General features: G+C 40.6%; 2 protein-coding genes across 2 annotated transcripts in view; both read right to left on the reverse strand.

The window, feature by feature from the left end:
* Window positions 1-3,009, reverse strand: part of ehbp1l1a (EH domain binding protein 1-like 1a) — a 39,177-nt gene extending 36,168 nt beyond the window's left edge. Inside the window, exon 1 of the mRNA XM_062383663.1 lies at window positions 2,774-3,009. Coding sequence (XP_062239647.1) covers window positions 2,774-2,877 — 104 coding nt within the window. The 5' untranslated portion in view covers window positions 2,878-3,009. The remainder of the gene's footprint in view (window positions 1-2,773) is intronic.
* A 9,651-nt stretch (window positions 3,010-12,660) lies between these two features.
* kcnk7 (potassium channel, subfamily K, member 7) lies at window positions 12,661-15,102 on the reverse strand. Its single transcript, XM_062384428.1, has 3 exons — window positions 14,749-15,102; window positions 14,006-14,401; window positions 12,661-13,041 (listed from the first exon to the last, which is right to left on the reverse strand). Exons 1-3 carry the CDS (start codon window positions 15,083-15,085, stop codon window positions 12,767-12,769), a joined length of 1,008 nt encoding a protein of 335 aa, XP_062240412.1. The 5' UTR covers window positions 15,086-15,102; the 3' UTR covers window positions 12,661-12,766.
* Window positions 15,103-15,202: the final 100 nt, after the last annotated feature.

Consider the following 15,202-nt stretch of genomic DNA (forward strand, 5'->3'; position numbering starts at 1 on the left):
GGAACAAAAACATGTTTAAACTGGTCGCTGTGTATGATACGTCATGAAAAGTGCATAAACAGAGTGACAGGAAGGTGGGTCACTAAACAAGCCAGGGCTGGAGGATTGGAAGCACATGCTGACTGTTCCTTGCGTAATGATAAGGGAATTAAAGGAACTCCTGCCTCGCCAAGACTGAGGCTGTCAGCCAATCAGCTCAAACACTAACCACACAGGACAAGAGGTCACATAGTGAGATGTGAGTGGTCATTTCAGATTGTGACCATTTATAATGCCTGCAAACCCTGTTTTTCCTCCATTTTAATTATCCATTATGCTCTCTTCATCTCTATCAGACATTTTCTTATGTATAAATACTTTAAGATTGACACATCATTCCTATATAGTATAAACTATTACGTCTAATCAGTGTCGTAAATATAGTAATTATGTTGATGTGTTCAGTTTAACGCAGCATCTATTGCTCCTCACATGTGGCTCTCTCTGAGGTTTCTACATTTCTTTCCCCTGTTTTTTGGGGGGGTAGTCTTTCCTTACTCTTGTTGAGGGTTAATGACAGATGATGTCACACCTTGTTAAAGCCCTTTGAGATAAATTGTGATTTGTGAATATAAGATAAGCAAATAAAATTTGATTGATTGATTGTTGACCCCCCCCAACACCATGTGCACAGCTTGCTCTGTTGGTCAGTTGCAGTTTTTTCAGTTTATTTTGTTGACACAGTCACACTGACTCTTTTGTTTAAATAATGACAAAATATTTGATCTAAGAAGAAACACCACATCATCTTCTTCCTACTCCTGGTTGTTTTGAGGGTTTAACAACCATGTATATGTCTGGACCGTGTGTGGTCAATGTTTGGAATTTACTAAGTTTACTGGAGCGTATCTATACCCTGTTGGGAAAGACTGGTAAATGTAGCTAGATGATGTTATAGGCTACTTAGTATATTTATATCATCATCTCTTGCTGTTTAATGTTAGCTGGTTTCAGCCATTTGTCTCCTTGCTCCGCTGTGCTCAAATATACAATATATAAAAATAAAAACGACAAATGCACAGTGAAGCTGTTCTTTTAGACATGTTTTTCTGTTGCTGTTGTCAAGACAATGGAACAAGTATGAAACGGTGGCTGAGACATGGCCCATTAACACAGCATGTTAACCATCAGTCCCTTCACAACCATATCCAAGCTGCTGCGCTTATAGAATCCTAATGACAGCTGTGCTCTGAATTCAGCTGTATTTACTTGTAAAATGATCACACATAAAGACAGGTAGGAGCTCGTTAACATCAGTCAGTCACCAAACATTCACGTTTAAAGGGTTAGCTCTTCTGTAGCAGTAATCTCATCATAGTGTCTCCTGACGCCCCACAGGCAGCAGTTTATTGCCATCTGTTATTCACCTCCAGTTGAAATAAATGGCCTTAAATAAGCCAAAAATGGTATCAATTACAATTTTTGTATATCTGTCCAGGCAAAAGTTCTGCTGCTTGTGTCTAACTATAAGAAAGTGTATGCCATTTATGTCAAAATGGAAGTTCACAACCCAACGGGTGACGCAAGAGCATATGCTATTTAAACACCAGGGGAGCTGGACAGGGAACTAATAACAGCGTCAGTCTGAAGCTAGCAAAGAAACTTAGATCAAGCTTAATGCTGCACTACATTACAACAGATTATTAATTTCATTGCAAATTTGTTTTTCAATTCGTTCATTAATTATCTTGTCGACAAAATGACAGTAACCAAGCCCCGAAAGCCAATTTTTGTTGAATTTTAAATGTGCATATAGATCATGTTAACAATTACCCTACTATGAACATTTTTCTAATTCTCCTGTTGATAAGACTAACCGACTAGCACAAGTGAATAACATGTAGAAACCAGGATGTGATAATGTGATAGCTGAGTAAAGTGGGTCAGTACTCCTCTGAATCACCACATCCCCCCGGGACACTGTGGGATCCCTTTTTATTTGTAAACAACAAATAACTAGCAACAGTGAGAGACAATTATCGGCTAAACAAAAAAAAGTTTGAACCTGACTTAACATATATTTAAGTCAGGCCGTGTGAGGGGGGGCTTGACCACCTTAATCTGAAATCCTGGAGGTGCTGATGATGACCACATCCTCCCTGCACCTGACTCGGACTGTCCTCCCAGATATCATCACTCATGCCAATACAACTTGGTTACAAGACTCCCAGTACACAGGGTGCCATGTCACATAGTGACAACATGCATTGGCTTAATATTAAAAGCAACAGACGCGGAAGTAGTGGGGCGTGCTCTCCCTAAAGGGAAGTATAAGGTTCCTTCTGAGGGAGCGTCTGTACAGTTCGATCCAATCTACTGATGAAGTGAGGATGCAGACTTTTTAAGAATATTGTCCTATAAGCAGGAGATCCAGACACGATCGTGAATATCTGTCATGAGGCTCAAGTGGCAACTTTAACGAACACTTCAGGACTTCGGTCCCGCCCCTCTGTGAATGTATACCGATGTAATAATGGGATAACAACTCAACCAACACCTTTCACTAACAAAAGTCCTGCTCGTTGTGTGAGCTGGAAAACGGAACAGCGTCCAAATAGTCCCTCAAAGGCCATTTTGTTTTGTATTGCGCACATAATTCCGCAGAAATAATTAAATGTTACTATTTCTGAGTGGAGTTTGGTGCCACCGCAGAAAGACGACACGGCTCTCAATCCATTTCACGAACACAGCACGGCTCCACCATGCTAGATAAAGAGTTGTGACAGTTTCTCACCATTTATCAGTGCATTCTATCATCAGCTCCTGGAACGAGGCGGCGAACTGGAACTTGGAAGCCTTCTTCCCGACCCGCTGCAGCCGCTTCCACACAGACGTCATGGTCAGACTGGTGGTATCATTGTCTCCTCTCGGTGTGAACGTGTGTCCTGCAGAGAAAGTTGGATGGACAGACGGCCACCTGCTTCTCTGACAGCTCCACTCTTCACCGGGGTCCGACCCTGTTTCACAGTCCGTTGACCAAACACGCACCTCTGTGCAGAGCTGCTGCTGTCAAGCGCCCCGGAACACACACAGCAGCACGGAGGACTTTCAAAATAAAACACTCACCCACGAAGAGCGTTCACGTCAGAGGTGTTTTAGCAAAGCACTTTTATTTAGCAACAAAATAAAAGCCAGAGCTCTGTCCACAAGACGAAAGGTGGGGTATTATAGGCAAAAGTGTTAAAACCCCAAAAGACTCAAATAAAAGTTGTAATATTCATGTAATCCATCCGTTACATCGTACGACAAAAGTGGAATACATTTGTACAAATTCCACCTCGTTCAAGACACAATATTACAACCACCAGGCAAAGGCGAAAAAGAAAATGAAAAGTGTTGTCTATATCATTCTGATGACAAATTACCTTTTTTTTCTCTAAAGTTACTTCTACATCTTGCATACTGAACCGATGAGTCAAAAATGTATGCTTAAAGTTGACCTAATTCATTGTTTGATTCGGTCAACTGAATATGAAAACGCTTGAAAACTGATATTTATTTTCAAACTTGAAGGTCTAGACTTCCTGTTTCCCCCAGGTTTGTTAGAGCTGGCTTGATGTAGCCCAAATGGTTTGTGGGCAATATGATTTACAACATTTCACATAAGCAATAATAAAGAGATACTGTAAATATGTGATGTTGTAGTCAACAAAGCACCAATAGAGTGATAGTAAAAGGTTATTTAGCTAATATTCACAACAGTAAGTCATCAACACCTGCAATAAACTGTTTGTTCCATCTTCTAAGGCCTAATTTTAAGAAAACGGTCATTCATAACTGAAAAAGTTCTATTAAGTTTTAGGTGATTTTGGTTTTTGCTTGCTTATAATGAAGCTAGACAAAGTGAAATGGCATTTCCTCCCTGCCTAAATCTGACTGCTGCAGATGACTCATCTAACTCAAGGAAGTCATAACAGTAACATGCACAAATCCTCTTAACCCAAACAGTGATTACAGAGTTCCCATGAAGCTGATGTTGAGGGTTATTATTGTGGACTGAGCACAGAACAGAACTGTACGGGAAAGTTTCCCCTGTCATGGGTCCCTCTCAGCTGGAGGGACTTTTCCAGTTTAGCTCTGAGTCTAATAATAATTTGACACACAGAGCAGCTGTTAATATAATGTTGCATCCTAACACAGACACACACAGAGGGGGGAGGGGGCTGGCACCATGTTTACACTCTGGATGATAAACATTCATTTAAAGAGTTCCTATCAACAATATATATTTTCATTTTCATTTAATCTGTTTGTCTGTCTGCTGGGCAGGCCTTTGTGTTTCTTGCGACTCTGGGAAGCACAGGGTTGACCATGAATTGTTTTTTTAATCTTGATCTTGAAATTTCATCTCTTGACTCTGTGGATCCCAGTTTTCTTACTAGCCATCTGGACGACCGGGTCAGTCTCTGAATGTGTTTTTATCTGGTTCCAAACATTCTCAGTTGTCGCAATCCCCAGTAATAAGACTTTTGTTTTGTGGTTGCGTAAAGAAGCTGTCATGGTCCACTGCTTTACTCACTGCACATGCTGATATAGTCAGAGAATACACTGTTTATTCTTCCCCACATTTGCGGTGGGAAGATACGGCTACACTGCATGGATGTCAGGCTACGTGACTCTCCTTGTTGGCAAATAATAGATGGATGATAAATAATGATAAACTCAACACAGAAATGCTCTTAGGTCGACAGAGAATTACATTTCAAGCTCCACCGGTATGCACTAATAGTGTGTCAGATATGCATATAAAAATATACTAAACTACAACATTTTTCAAGAAACATGCATGAGACATCACTAAATACAGAGTAATACATTTAAAAGAAAGTACAGGTGTTCCACACTGCTGGATCTTGAATGTGATCTAGGGAATATGAAACTTCTTCTGTGAAAACAAAATGGAGACTAGGAGATATATTGTTGTATATACAAGGATTTTTTTTTTTTGTAAAACATAGTAAGACTGTCAGAACAGAATGCGCAACCAAAACAAAGGGGTATGGGAAAAGGAGAATTCCTCCCATCTTATGTTTGTGGTAAGTATGATCAATGAATACAAAAAGAAACAGAACAACAAGAGCATTGTTACAACCATCATCTCAACCATTCATTATATGGAGCTGTTTACATGTTGGATGTGTTTATCCTGGTAGAGTAGGCCAGTTCCTCAGTCCTGCAGTTTTTTTACAGTTATCTATTTAGGTTGGATGTACCTGACCTGGTTGCACCCAGACTCTTTTGATGGTGCTGAGCAGTAGTACATTGTCCATCTCCCATTGTGAGCAGAACCCGGACCTTCAGGGGGGGAGTCTGTTCTCTTATAGTGCATGTAGTGCATGGCTGTGTTTTTGGGAGCATTGTTCAGAGTTGGATCAAAATACTTCCTAGATTTGTTACCGAATGCTATAAGTTAGTTGTCTGCGGTCCAAGTAGTGAGACAATTGCCGAAACTTTGTTAGTTATTTCTTCAATCAGAATTCAGTTGCAGTCATGGTAGCAGTTGATCTGTGGAACCTGGAAAGTGTTTTAAAACCAATACCAACATTCTGACTTCTGGCTGCTTTCTGTAGTTTATCTACATGCTAAAACTATGGTAATGATAATAATAATAGCTGTTTGTAAAGCTCTTATTTAAACAAGGTTAGAAAGAGCTTCACAACATACATGGCAATAAAAAATAATTGAATAAAGAATAGAAGATAAGGAAATATTAGGGACATATTTAACTTGAGGTTGTATTGGTTGTTGTAATGAAAATAATAATATTCAGTTGTAGTAACTACTGGTTAAGGAAAATAGTTTAATATATTTGTGTCCTGGATAAAAGCTAGACGGACACAGTCAAGATCCTTCCTTTCCTCTCTATTTCCTTGCTTGAATGTAAATTATGAAGTAGAGAATTGTCAAATAAGTATGTTGTATTTCCAACAAAAAATGGGTTTGAACACAATTTTTTAAAAGATATATAACATGGCCAAGACACAGCATATAGGCTACAAATGAAATACCACCGGGCCAAATATTGAGCCTTGTGGGACTCCATATTACTTTAAACCACAGGAAGAAACAAACTAGCAGTTACTGTGACAGTATAATTCTGGAGCTCGAATGGTTAGTATTGGACAGTACAAATGTGTTATTTAGTTTAGGACTCCTGGCAGAGCGTTTGCACTACCCAACTTCTTCCTGCAATCAGGAGTACACTGATATCTTTTATTAGTGCTTCCCATGTTTGAGGTTTTGTACTATCTTCATTAGTATCATTGTTTTCATATGAGTAAAAATAACAAAAACAAGGTATGCATTGAGGACACCTGTCAATATTGACCTTCACTCTGTGGACATTGTAATGCCCTGAACTCCAAAGCAGGATGCACACCAACTGGTGAGTGGCCTACAGGCAGGACGTTTACAAATAACTTCATCTTATAGGTACTACTATGACAAACCTCCAGCCTCCTATTCAATGTGACACACACAATTCATGTCCATATTAAGAGCTGTCACTAAATCATTAGGGACCAGGATAGGCAATTCCCAGAATATTTTCTTGGATAACATCACCTCAACTTTATGTACCTTTGGAAAACATCAATTCAACAAACTGCTATTCCCAGATGCGGACTCACCTCTGCTCTTCCTTCATTCTTTCTTTATTTTTACCCTACCCAAATGCAGCTGTCGCCCAGTGGGCCTCCAGTGAAAACAGCTGGAAGATAGGGAGGATGGAGGGACATTGCATCACTTAGCAACGGATGGATACTGGAACAGTGAATGTGGGATCCGACTGTGTGGGACTGCAAGTATAAGTAGTACATCCGGTCATATCTGTCGAAGGATTTAGTGCTTGTGTGTGCGTGTGTGTGTGTGTGTGTGTGTGTGTGTGTGTGTGTGTGTGTGTGTGTGTGTGTGTGTGTGTGTGTGTGTGTGTGTGTGTGTGTGTAGGTATAAACAACTGAGAGAAATTCTGGGTATGGGTGAACATGCGCTTGAGATTTACCACTGGGGGAGTAATTAGATCCCTGCTGGTATCATGCCCCACAGTTTCATCTATGACCTTTGTAAATATAGCCTGGCTAAGCCAAGCACCTGTGAGCTGTCCGTCCCAAGCGCAGAGAGTGTGAGAGGCAGCACAAGCATATGCAACAATATTAATAAGGTCAAAGATCATGCTGTTCCTGCAACCATGACACAACAGTCTACAGAATTAGTAGTAGTAAGTCACATGTATGTCCTCTGAGTGCACAAGACACACACGGCAAAAATGTGGAATCATATGCCAATCAAAAGTCATGCTGTTGTATTTTCTCAAACTGTAGAACAGAACAAGAATAATATGCTAAATTATATTTGCAAATTCAAAGAAACAATGTCCAGTGGGGAAACGATTAAACCAACCATTGCACCAGATTTATATTGAGATAATTTTTCTTCAATAGATCTTTCTGAGCTGACTTCACCACTTCATAACCTCTGCTTAAAAGACCCACTCTTGATTCAGATGTTTCAGTTCATTATAGACCTGTATCAAACTTTCCCTTCATTTCCAAAATCTTCGAAAACCCTGTTGCTAACCAATTGTGCAATTATTTAGACTTTCAGTCAGGATTTAGAATCCGTCACAGCGCAGAAATAGCACTGTGAAAAGTGAAAGGAATGACCTTTTCACGGCATCGGATGATGGACTTGTCTCTAAACTCGTCCTGTTGGATCTCAGTCCAGCCTTTGACACCATAGCTCATAAGATTCTGTTACAGACACTGGAACAACATGTAGGGATTAAAGGAGCAGCACTAGGCTGGTTTAAGTCATATACCTATCAGATAGATTCCAATTTGTTGACATTAACAATTACTCTTCCCTACAGACACAAGTTAGTCATGGAGTTCCGCAAGGTGCTGTACCTGGGCCGATACTTTTCCCTTTATACACGCTTCTTTTAGCCAACATCATCAGAAAGCACCACAGACGGTTCCATTGTTACACACCAGACACCCAGCTGTACATATCTATGAAGCAGGATGAATCTTATCACTTAGTTCAACCTCAGGAATGTCTCAAGTACATCATGGCCGGCATGACCAATAACTTTTTATTTCTATATTTAAACAAAACTGCGGTCATTGTACTTGTACCCTAAACATCTCAGATAAAGACCTTGTATGGTGAGAACTTGGCCTCCAGCTCCACTGTGACGAAACGTTGAAGTTAGGCTTGACCAGGATATGCCATTTGACCCACACATAAAACAAGCCTCTAGGACAGCTTTTTTCCACCTACGCAAAATCAGGAAAATAGGAAACATCCTGTTTCAGAAGGATTGTGAGAAACTAGTCCATGCATTTGTTGGACTAGACTGGATTACTGTAATGCTTTATTGTCAGAATGTCACATTAGGCCTTTGAAAATCCTCCAGCTGGACAGAAGTGCCATAGATGCAGCATTTTATCGAACATGTCAACATGTTGTCATACAACATTGATTTGAAGAAACAGTTTGTAATATAATGGAAAACTGTGTCAATGTTTAAAGTGTTTATGCACAAGAAAATGTCTGATAGAGATGAAGGGCGCAGCAAAGAAAAGTGTCTCTCTCTCTCTCTCTCTCTCTCTCTTTCTCGCTCTGTCTCTTTTTTTTTTGTCATATGACAACCAGTCTGAGAGAGCTGAAACATGATGGTTACACAACTGTTCCTGGTCTCTCTCCTCTTTCACTTCTCTGTCCTCCTCCCCCTCCCCTCTCTTTGCCATTCACCTCTCCTCTCGGTCAATTAGTTGGGAAGTTTTGGCAGTTTGATTGGTTGGTAGGTTGGCTGGTTTCACAACACTGCACACATGCCATAAAAACATCAGAAAGCATAAACAACAGAATAACACCTAGCAAACCGTCCATATCAGCAGACAATAAAAATAAAAACAAAAACAACCAAGGACATTCATAACTGACTGTGGCTGATGTGAACTAGTTATGCCAATGCTTTGAGTCATTGTTTGGCATTTTGTCTCAGAGGCATGGCTGTTGATACCAGTTGTCAGTGGCATTTAACTCTGCTCTGAGGAGACTCATGTGTCTGATGACCGGCCATCACAAGACTGTCATGACCATCAGTCACATCTCCATGAGCCCTAATCCACAGCATTCATATGGAAAGTGCTGACTGGAAGAAGGAAGAGATGGAGGCCCTCAACAGTGACTCAGGTGAAAACAGAACATTAATGTAACGGTTCATATTCAAACTTTTCTTTTCTGCCATTTTGACTACAAATACTTCATATTTATCTTTCTGTCATGCAAAACACTTTTACAATTAGATTTCTTTGTTTCACTCAAATATCCCCTTACTGGGACCAATAAATGAAATTATATAAGTTTCATCTATGTGGCTACAATATGCAGAACTTTACAATCCAATTTTAGCACACAGGTGGAAAGAGGAAACTGGTAGCTAACCTCCAGCAGAAGTGAAAAAGCTTGTGGTACTTCAGCTTCCGCCAGCACTTCACATATCATATTTTGGGCATAACACATTTAATGCAGCATAACTACATCTGCCAAAGTGAGTGTCAGAAAGTTGGTGTAAAGAACTAAAGGAAGTCTGCCCCCTGAGCTCCTACAAGTCACTCACTCTTCATTTCTTGAAACCCCCATGGCACTCTGCTAAAGCTGTCTGTTCTCTTCTTCCTGATTTCCTACCTGCACAACACTCACCTGGTCACTTTGTTGAAACATGCTGCAACTCCAGCTAGCAGGGAAATCACAGATAGGCCCAACGTCACCTGCAGGTTCAAATAATGTGTTAAAAACATTCTAGAAGATGTTTTAAGCAATGATTTTTCATAAAACATTCTGACAACATTGAATGATAACAAAGGAAGAACGATCTCAAAGCAAGATTTAATGAATGCTTGGATTGGGCTTGACTTGACAGAACATTTTGTTTAAAAAATTCCTTTAATGTGTATTGTTGACAACGTTACCAATTTTTGCTTTCCAAATTTGAGGGTGTTCTGATGGATTTGTTCAACAAAACAATGTTATTTAAATATGATGATAATGATAATGTTAACTAAAAAAGTTTTGAGGATGTCATCCAGGTGTAGGATATTCCTTTATAAAACATTCTCATAATTTTACACTTGGATCTATGGGACAAAAAGCAAGTCTGCGTAACGTAAATCAATAATTAGTTAGTGAGTAAGCTTAGATTCAGGTTCAATTAGGGTTGGGATTTGGCAAGTGATTGTAGGTAAGGGTAAGGGGCTAGAGTTTCTGGTTTCAAACAGCTTTCCTCCCTATGAGAATGTTGGCCCTCAAAGTTTATAAAGCGAGAGGGGTTCGGGTCAAGCTAGGACAGTTAAAATACCCTCCAGACCTTCCTCCACTGAAGAAACCATGTTCTTATGACAGTGTATATTAAACATTGGACAGAAAACTCTCTAACACTCACTAAAATGTGTCCTTTTTCACTCATCAGCTTTATTCCCTGAACTTCACAACATTATCCCATAGGCAGTGAAGGCAACACATTGCTGTTCAAATGGAGTAATGAACTACAGTGATGAACTACAAGTGAACCTTAAAGGACTGATGTAAATCCCTCAAACTGGTTCGTTAATGCTGGGTGAATGCTCCTTTAACGAACCATCTAATATGAAGGTGCACACTGCTTTACTGGGAGCTGTAACCGAGGCCTGTTGTGTGTTCTCCTACTATGGCTGTGTTTGTCACAGAGGACTATCGTAGGAAGCTGTCATGAATCTGAGCCTGTGCCCAGCACTACCAGCTCTGGCCCCTCCCTAGCAACACACTTACACAAGCACACTCATAAGCACACACACACACACACACACACACACAAACACACGCACACATACACACACACACACACACACACATTGACATATGACATTACAATGGCTATCCCTATAACCTTAAACTTACCTCACCCCAAATTTACCAGAATCTCAACCTTAATACATGTTTAAAATCAAGTTATTTGCATTATGGGGAACTGCTATTCATCACTTAGGAAGAAGGAGGAAGATTTGGGTCCCCACTACATGAGTGCTGCAGAGAACACACACACACATACACACACAAACACACACACACACACATGCATACATGCACACAACATCACGTCCCTTTTGGGAAAATCATTAGAGACATGCCTAAATTTCCATTTAGAGTGAAACATACGCTGTGTATTTAAACAACATTTTTTGCGTTTTTAAAAATGAAAACTGAAAATCCAAACAATACACAGTCCTTGTACAAACAGTGTGAGGGTCATTCCACACTCTTCTTATCCGTACAAGCCGCACAAAAGCCTACAAGGCCTCAGTGACTCAGCACCTTTTACTTGGCATTTACAAACATCATATTTATGATTAAAATGGAGAGCTACTCTTGGAATTGGTGGTTAAATTTGTCAACTCATGTCGTCTCTCAATCTGTACACTAGTAAATTGGGACACCTTGTTGTCAGTCTTTTACACGCTGCCTGTTCTTGTAAGCAAGGTCGATCACATTTCAAAGGCTTTGAGGCAGAAACGTAACACCAGATACCCATTCAGCAAAGAGATCATTTAGAAAACTGTCAGCTGTAGGTTCCTTTAACCAACCATTACCGATAATCCACAAAACTATAAAAAATATTCTACGGATTATCCAGAATAACATGGACTCTGTTTCTGGAGAGGGAGGACAGAGTTCATCTGTATCAAATTTATTAGGATGATGAGGAAATTCCCTTTTTAGGTAAAAAAGTAAGATACCCCCTCTCTTGTCTTGCAGAGCTTCTTGATACTGCAGCAACTCTTCTCTCAGACACCTTGTGTCTAGCAGCAGCAGGAGCAGAAGTCCAGCAGGAGAGTTGCAGAGGAGGTGCAGACAGGTGCATGCCAGTATATTATAAAAACTATAGGAGATTATTGTATTTGGACACCAAATGTTGCATACGCAACAGCAGCTGTGGCTGTGACAAAGCTCTAAGAGGCCTTGAAACGATTTACAGCCCAATTGATGCAATACGTGTTAAAGCTTGAGTCATATGTTCGTAATTCAGTCAGATCAATATTTTGTATTTAGTATGACTTAGTTTTCAAAGATCATCCTTATCTATTTTTATCATGAATAAAAATTCAGATACTTGACACAGGAGGTACAGCAGGTCGTCCACTAACCAGAAGGTGGTTTTGTCCCAGTCTGCCTCATTCTCCATGTTTAATTGACCTTAGGCAATCTACTGAGCTCCAAATTGCCTCGGATGGCTGTGACAGCAGTGTTTGAGTGATGTGTGAGAGAGAAAGTGCTGCCCATAGATTTACTGTAATGTGTGTGTGAATGGGAGACTGGCAAAGCTGTAGTGTAAAGATCAAACCTGTACCAGTTTAAAACGCTTCAGAACTTGACAAATAATTATCCTGAAAGTTTTCTTCAGTATCACAGTAATGCAGTGATACTTAAACATCCATGAATGTAGCGCTATGAGGAACTGCTCACTGTTAATTCAGCTCATTTTAATGTTGCCACTTTACCAACATGAGCTACAGTTTGTTAGTGGAAGACTGATGAAGGTAAAACTGAAATTCAGAAGTCATCTTCTACGTGTATGGTGGCCTAAACACAATGATATAAGACGAGAGCATCAAGTCTTTCAATATTTTGACATTGGAGTTGTACGAGTCAGGTCGTTGATATCATGTAGACATTATATGTGTGAAAGTCAGGTGCTTTTGAGAGTTGAGGTTCTGGGTCTCTGAAAGTCTGAACACGGGCTCATCAGCTGTAATGGAGTGGAGGAGATAGTACAGATGGATTGGGAGTACTGGGGCTCCTCCTCACAGTTGTCTTCACTTAATGTCAATTCACTGAGATGGACACCTTGCAGCTCTGTATACTGCAAACCAGAGAAGCGCCTCATCACCGCACGGACCCGGGGAATCTGCAGGATAGTATCCTTGAGGGTCATGATCACCACCAGGCCCACCAGCAGATACCCTGGACAGAAAGAGTTTTGTTTTTTTTAGGTTTTAAAATGAATGTCTTGTTTGTCCACAGGCATATTCAAAAAATTCACCTGACACCTGTTTTTCAAGACTGATTCCTACATTATTTGTTCATTATCTTCACATTACTATGAGGATTTTAGGCTGCTAAAAGTTCCACCATGTTCACCAGCTGCTCTCGGAATGTGTGTGTGTCTGTGGTTTGTAGGCAGTGACTTCATCAAGATGTTTCACTGTTGCTGGAAACATCGTGGATTAAGAGTCCAAATTAAAGTTAGGGGAACTTTGATAGGGGAAGAGATTGTGATGATTATCTTTGAATTGATCAATGTTACTTTACTGACTTCTTTAATACTGTGAACAAATATATATTATAGATGATAATCATCAGAATGGGGGCTCTAAATACCCAATTTTAGATTGACATAAAGCCCTTCCATATTGTTTTCATTTATATTATACCATAACCATTGACTGGTTAATCTAAATGTAAATCTCTGCTGTAGATCCTGTCTCTTATCTTATTGAATGCTACATATTGCTAATAAATAAACCCCCTTCATGACATCATTCTCTTCCTTAATAATGATGTCATAATACCTTATTATTTTTACTTTACAATTATTAATTATACCCTGATAAGTTTTAGGTTGTGTCTATAAACCTATATGATTTAGAAATAGATTATACTTCATTTGGGCTTCTCCATGATGTCACTTGTCGTGCAATGACAAATCATTTTCAAATCAATATAGACTTAAGATTGTCTATATTATCTTGGAAAAAGAGTTTTCCAGACTCTCCCTCTCCCACACACACACACACGCACACACACACAGGCACACGGGTGACAACAAAACTCTACTTCCAGCTTTTTGGAAGGATAACCATTTAATGCAGGTCTATGTAAGAATACACAGATACACACACACACTTAAGCATGTTCTTCTTCTTACATGTGGTGAGGAGTTTGAGTGTGTCATTGGCCAGCGGCCCCCAGTTCTCCCCCAGCGACTTTCCTCCCTCACTAATGGTGCTCAGGATGACAAAGCAGGAAAAAAAAGCATCCAGGAAACTCCAGTCTGGCTCCACTGTACAGACCACAAGGGCAGGGAGGAAGAAGAGGAGGAGGAGGACGAGCACGGAGAGGAAGCTGGCGTGGACGAGGGCAGCATGGCCGTAGGGTAAGCCCCAGTAAATCTGCAGGTGGTGGACAGGGGAGTAGGTGACAACAGGGAGGAGCAGGTTGGAGAGGACTGAGAGGAGGAACAGGGTGGAGGGGATTCCCAGGGTGCAATAGAAGATCAAGAAAAGTTTGGCTTCATCTGATTTAGGGCTGTCAGAGTCAGAACCTAGGGCAGAAGAGAGGAGAGACTGGCATTAAGTCTCGAGCCCAACCATCATAAACTTCCATCACAAGAGAGACAAGTGACCAAACTCAATGAGAAAGATTGAGATGAGATTAAAAGCTTTTAAAAAGGAGTATAAAGATATTTCCCAACACTCATTTATCAGAAATGTCAAACATTGACTGGTTCCAGCCCCTCGTATATGAGGATTTGCTGTATTTCATGTCTTGTATTCTAAATTCAGCATATTTGGGCTTTGGCCCCTGTTAAAGGGCATTTCTATTACAATAGTTACACAGATAATCAGTCATTCATTCATTCACTGACAAATTTTCTATGCTGCATCTCACCCATGGTGGTCAGAGTGAGGATGACAAAGTAGAGAGATGAGATGAATTCATCGTGCTTCTCATCAGCGTCAGCCGATAAAACTGCTTCACGGCTGTGGTGAGCGGAGAGAGCTTTCCCCAGCAGCTCGCTCAGCTCACTCTCCTCAACACAAGGGTTCTCCTGCAGGAAGGAGCGCTGCAGCTGCTCCACCTCAGCTCTCAGCTCCTTCTCCAGCGGAGCCTCCACCACGGTGAACACCGCGCCTCCCAGCAGGATGAAGAGCAGGTAGCAGACAGCCAGGCAGGAGAAGACATTGGCCTGAATCAGCAGTCCCAGTGAGGACCCAATCTGGGCCATTGTGGCTTCTAGCTGCTCGGTTTCTCTACAGACTGCAACCAGATACTGGAGGCTGGTGAGGCTTTAAATATTTAGAGAGGTAGAGAGAGTCACAGACAAAGAGACAGATCAACTGAC

This window comes from Platichthys flesus, chromosome 24 (genome assembly GCF_949316205.1).
Source record: "Platichthys flesus chromosome 24, fPlaFle2.1, whole genome shotgun sequence".
Lineage (NCBI taxonomy): Eukaryota > Metazoa > Chordata > Actinopteri > Pleuronectiformes > Pleuronectidae > Platichthys > Platichthys flesus.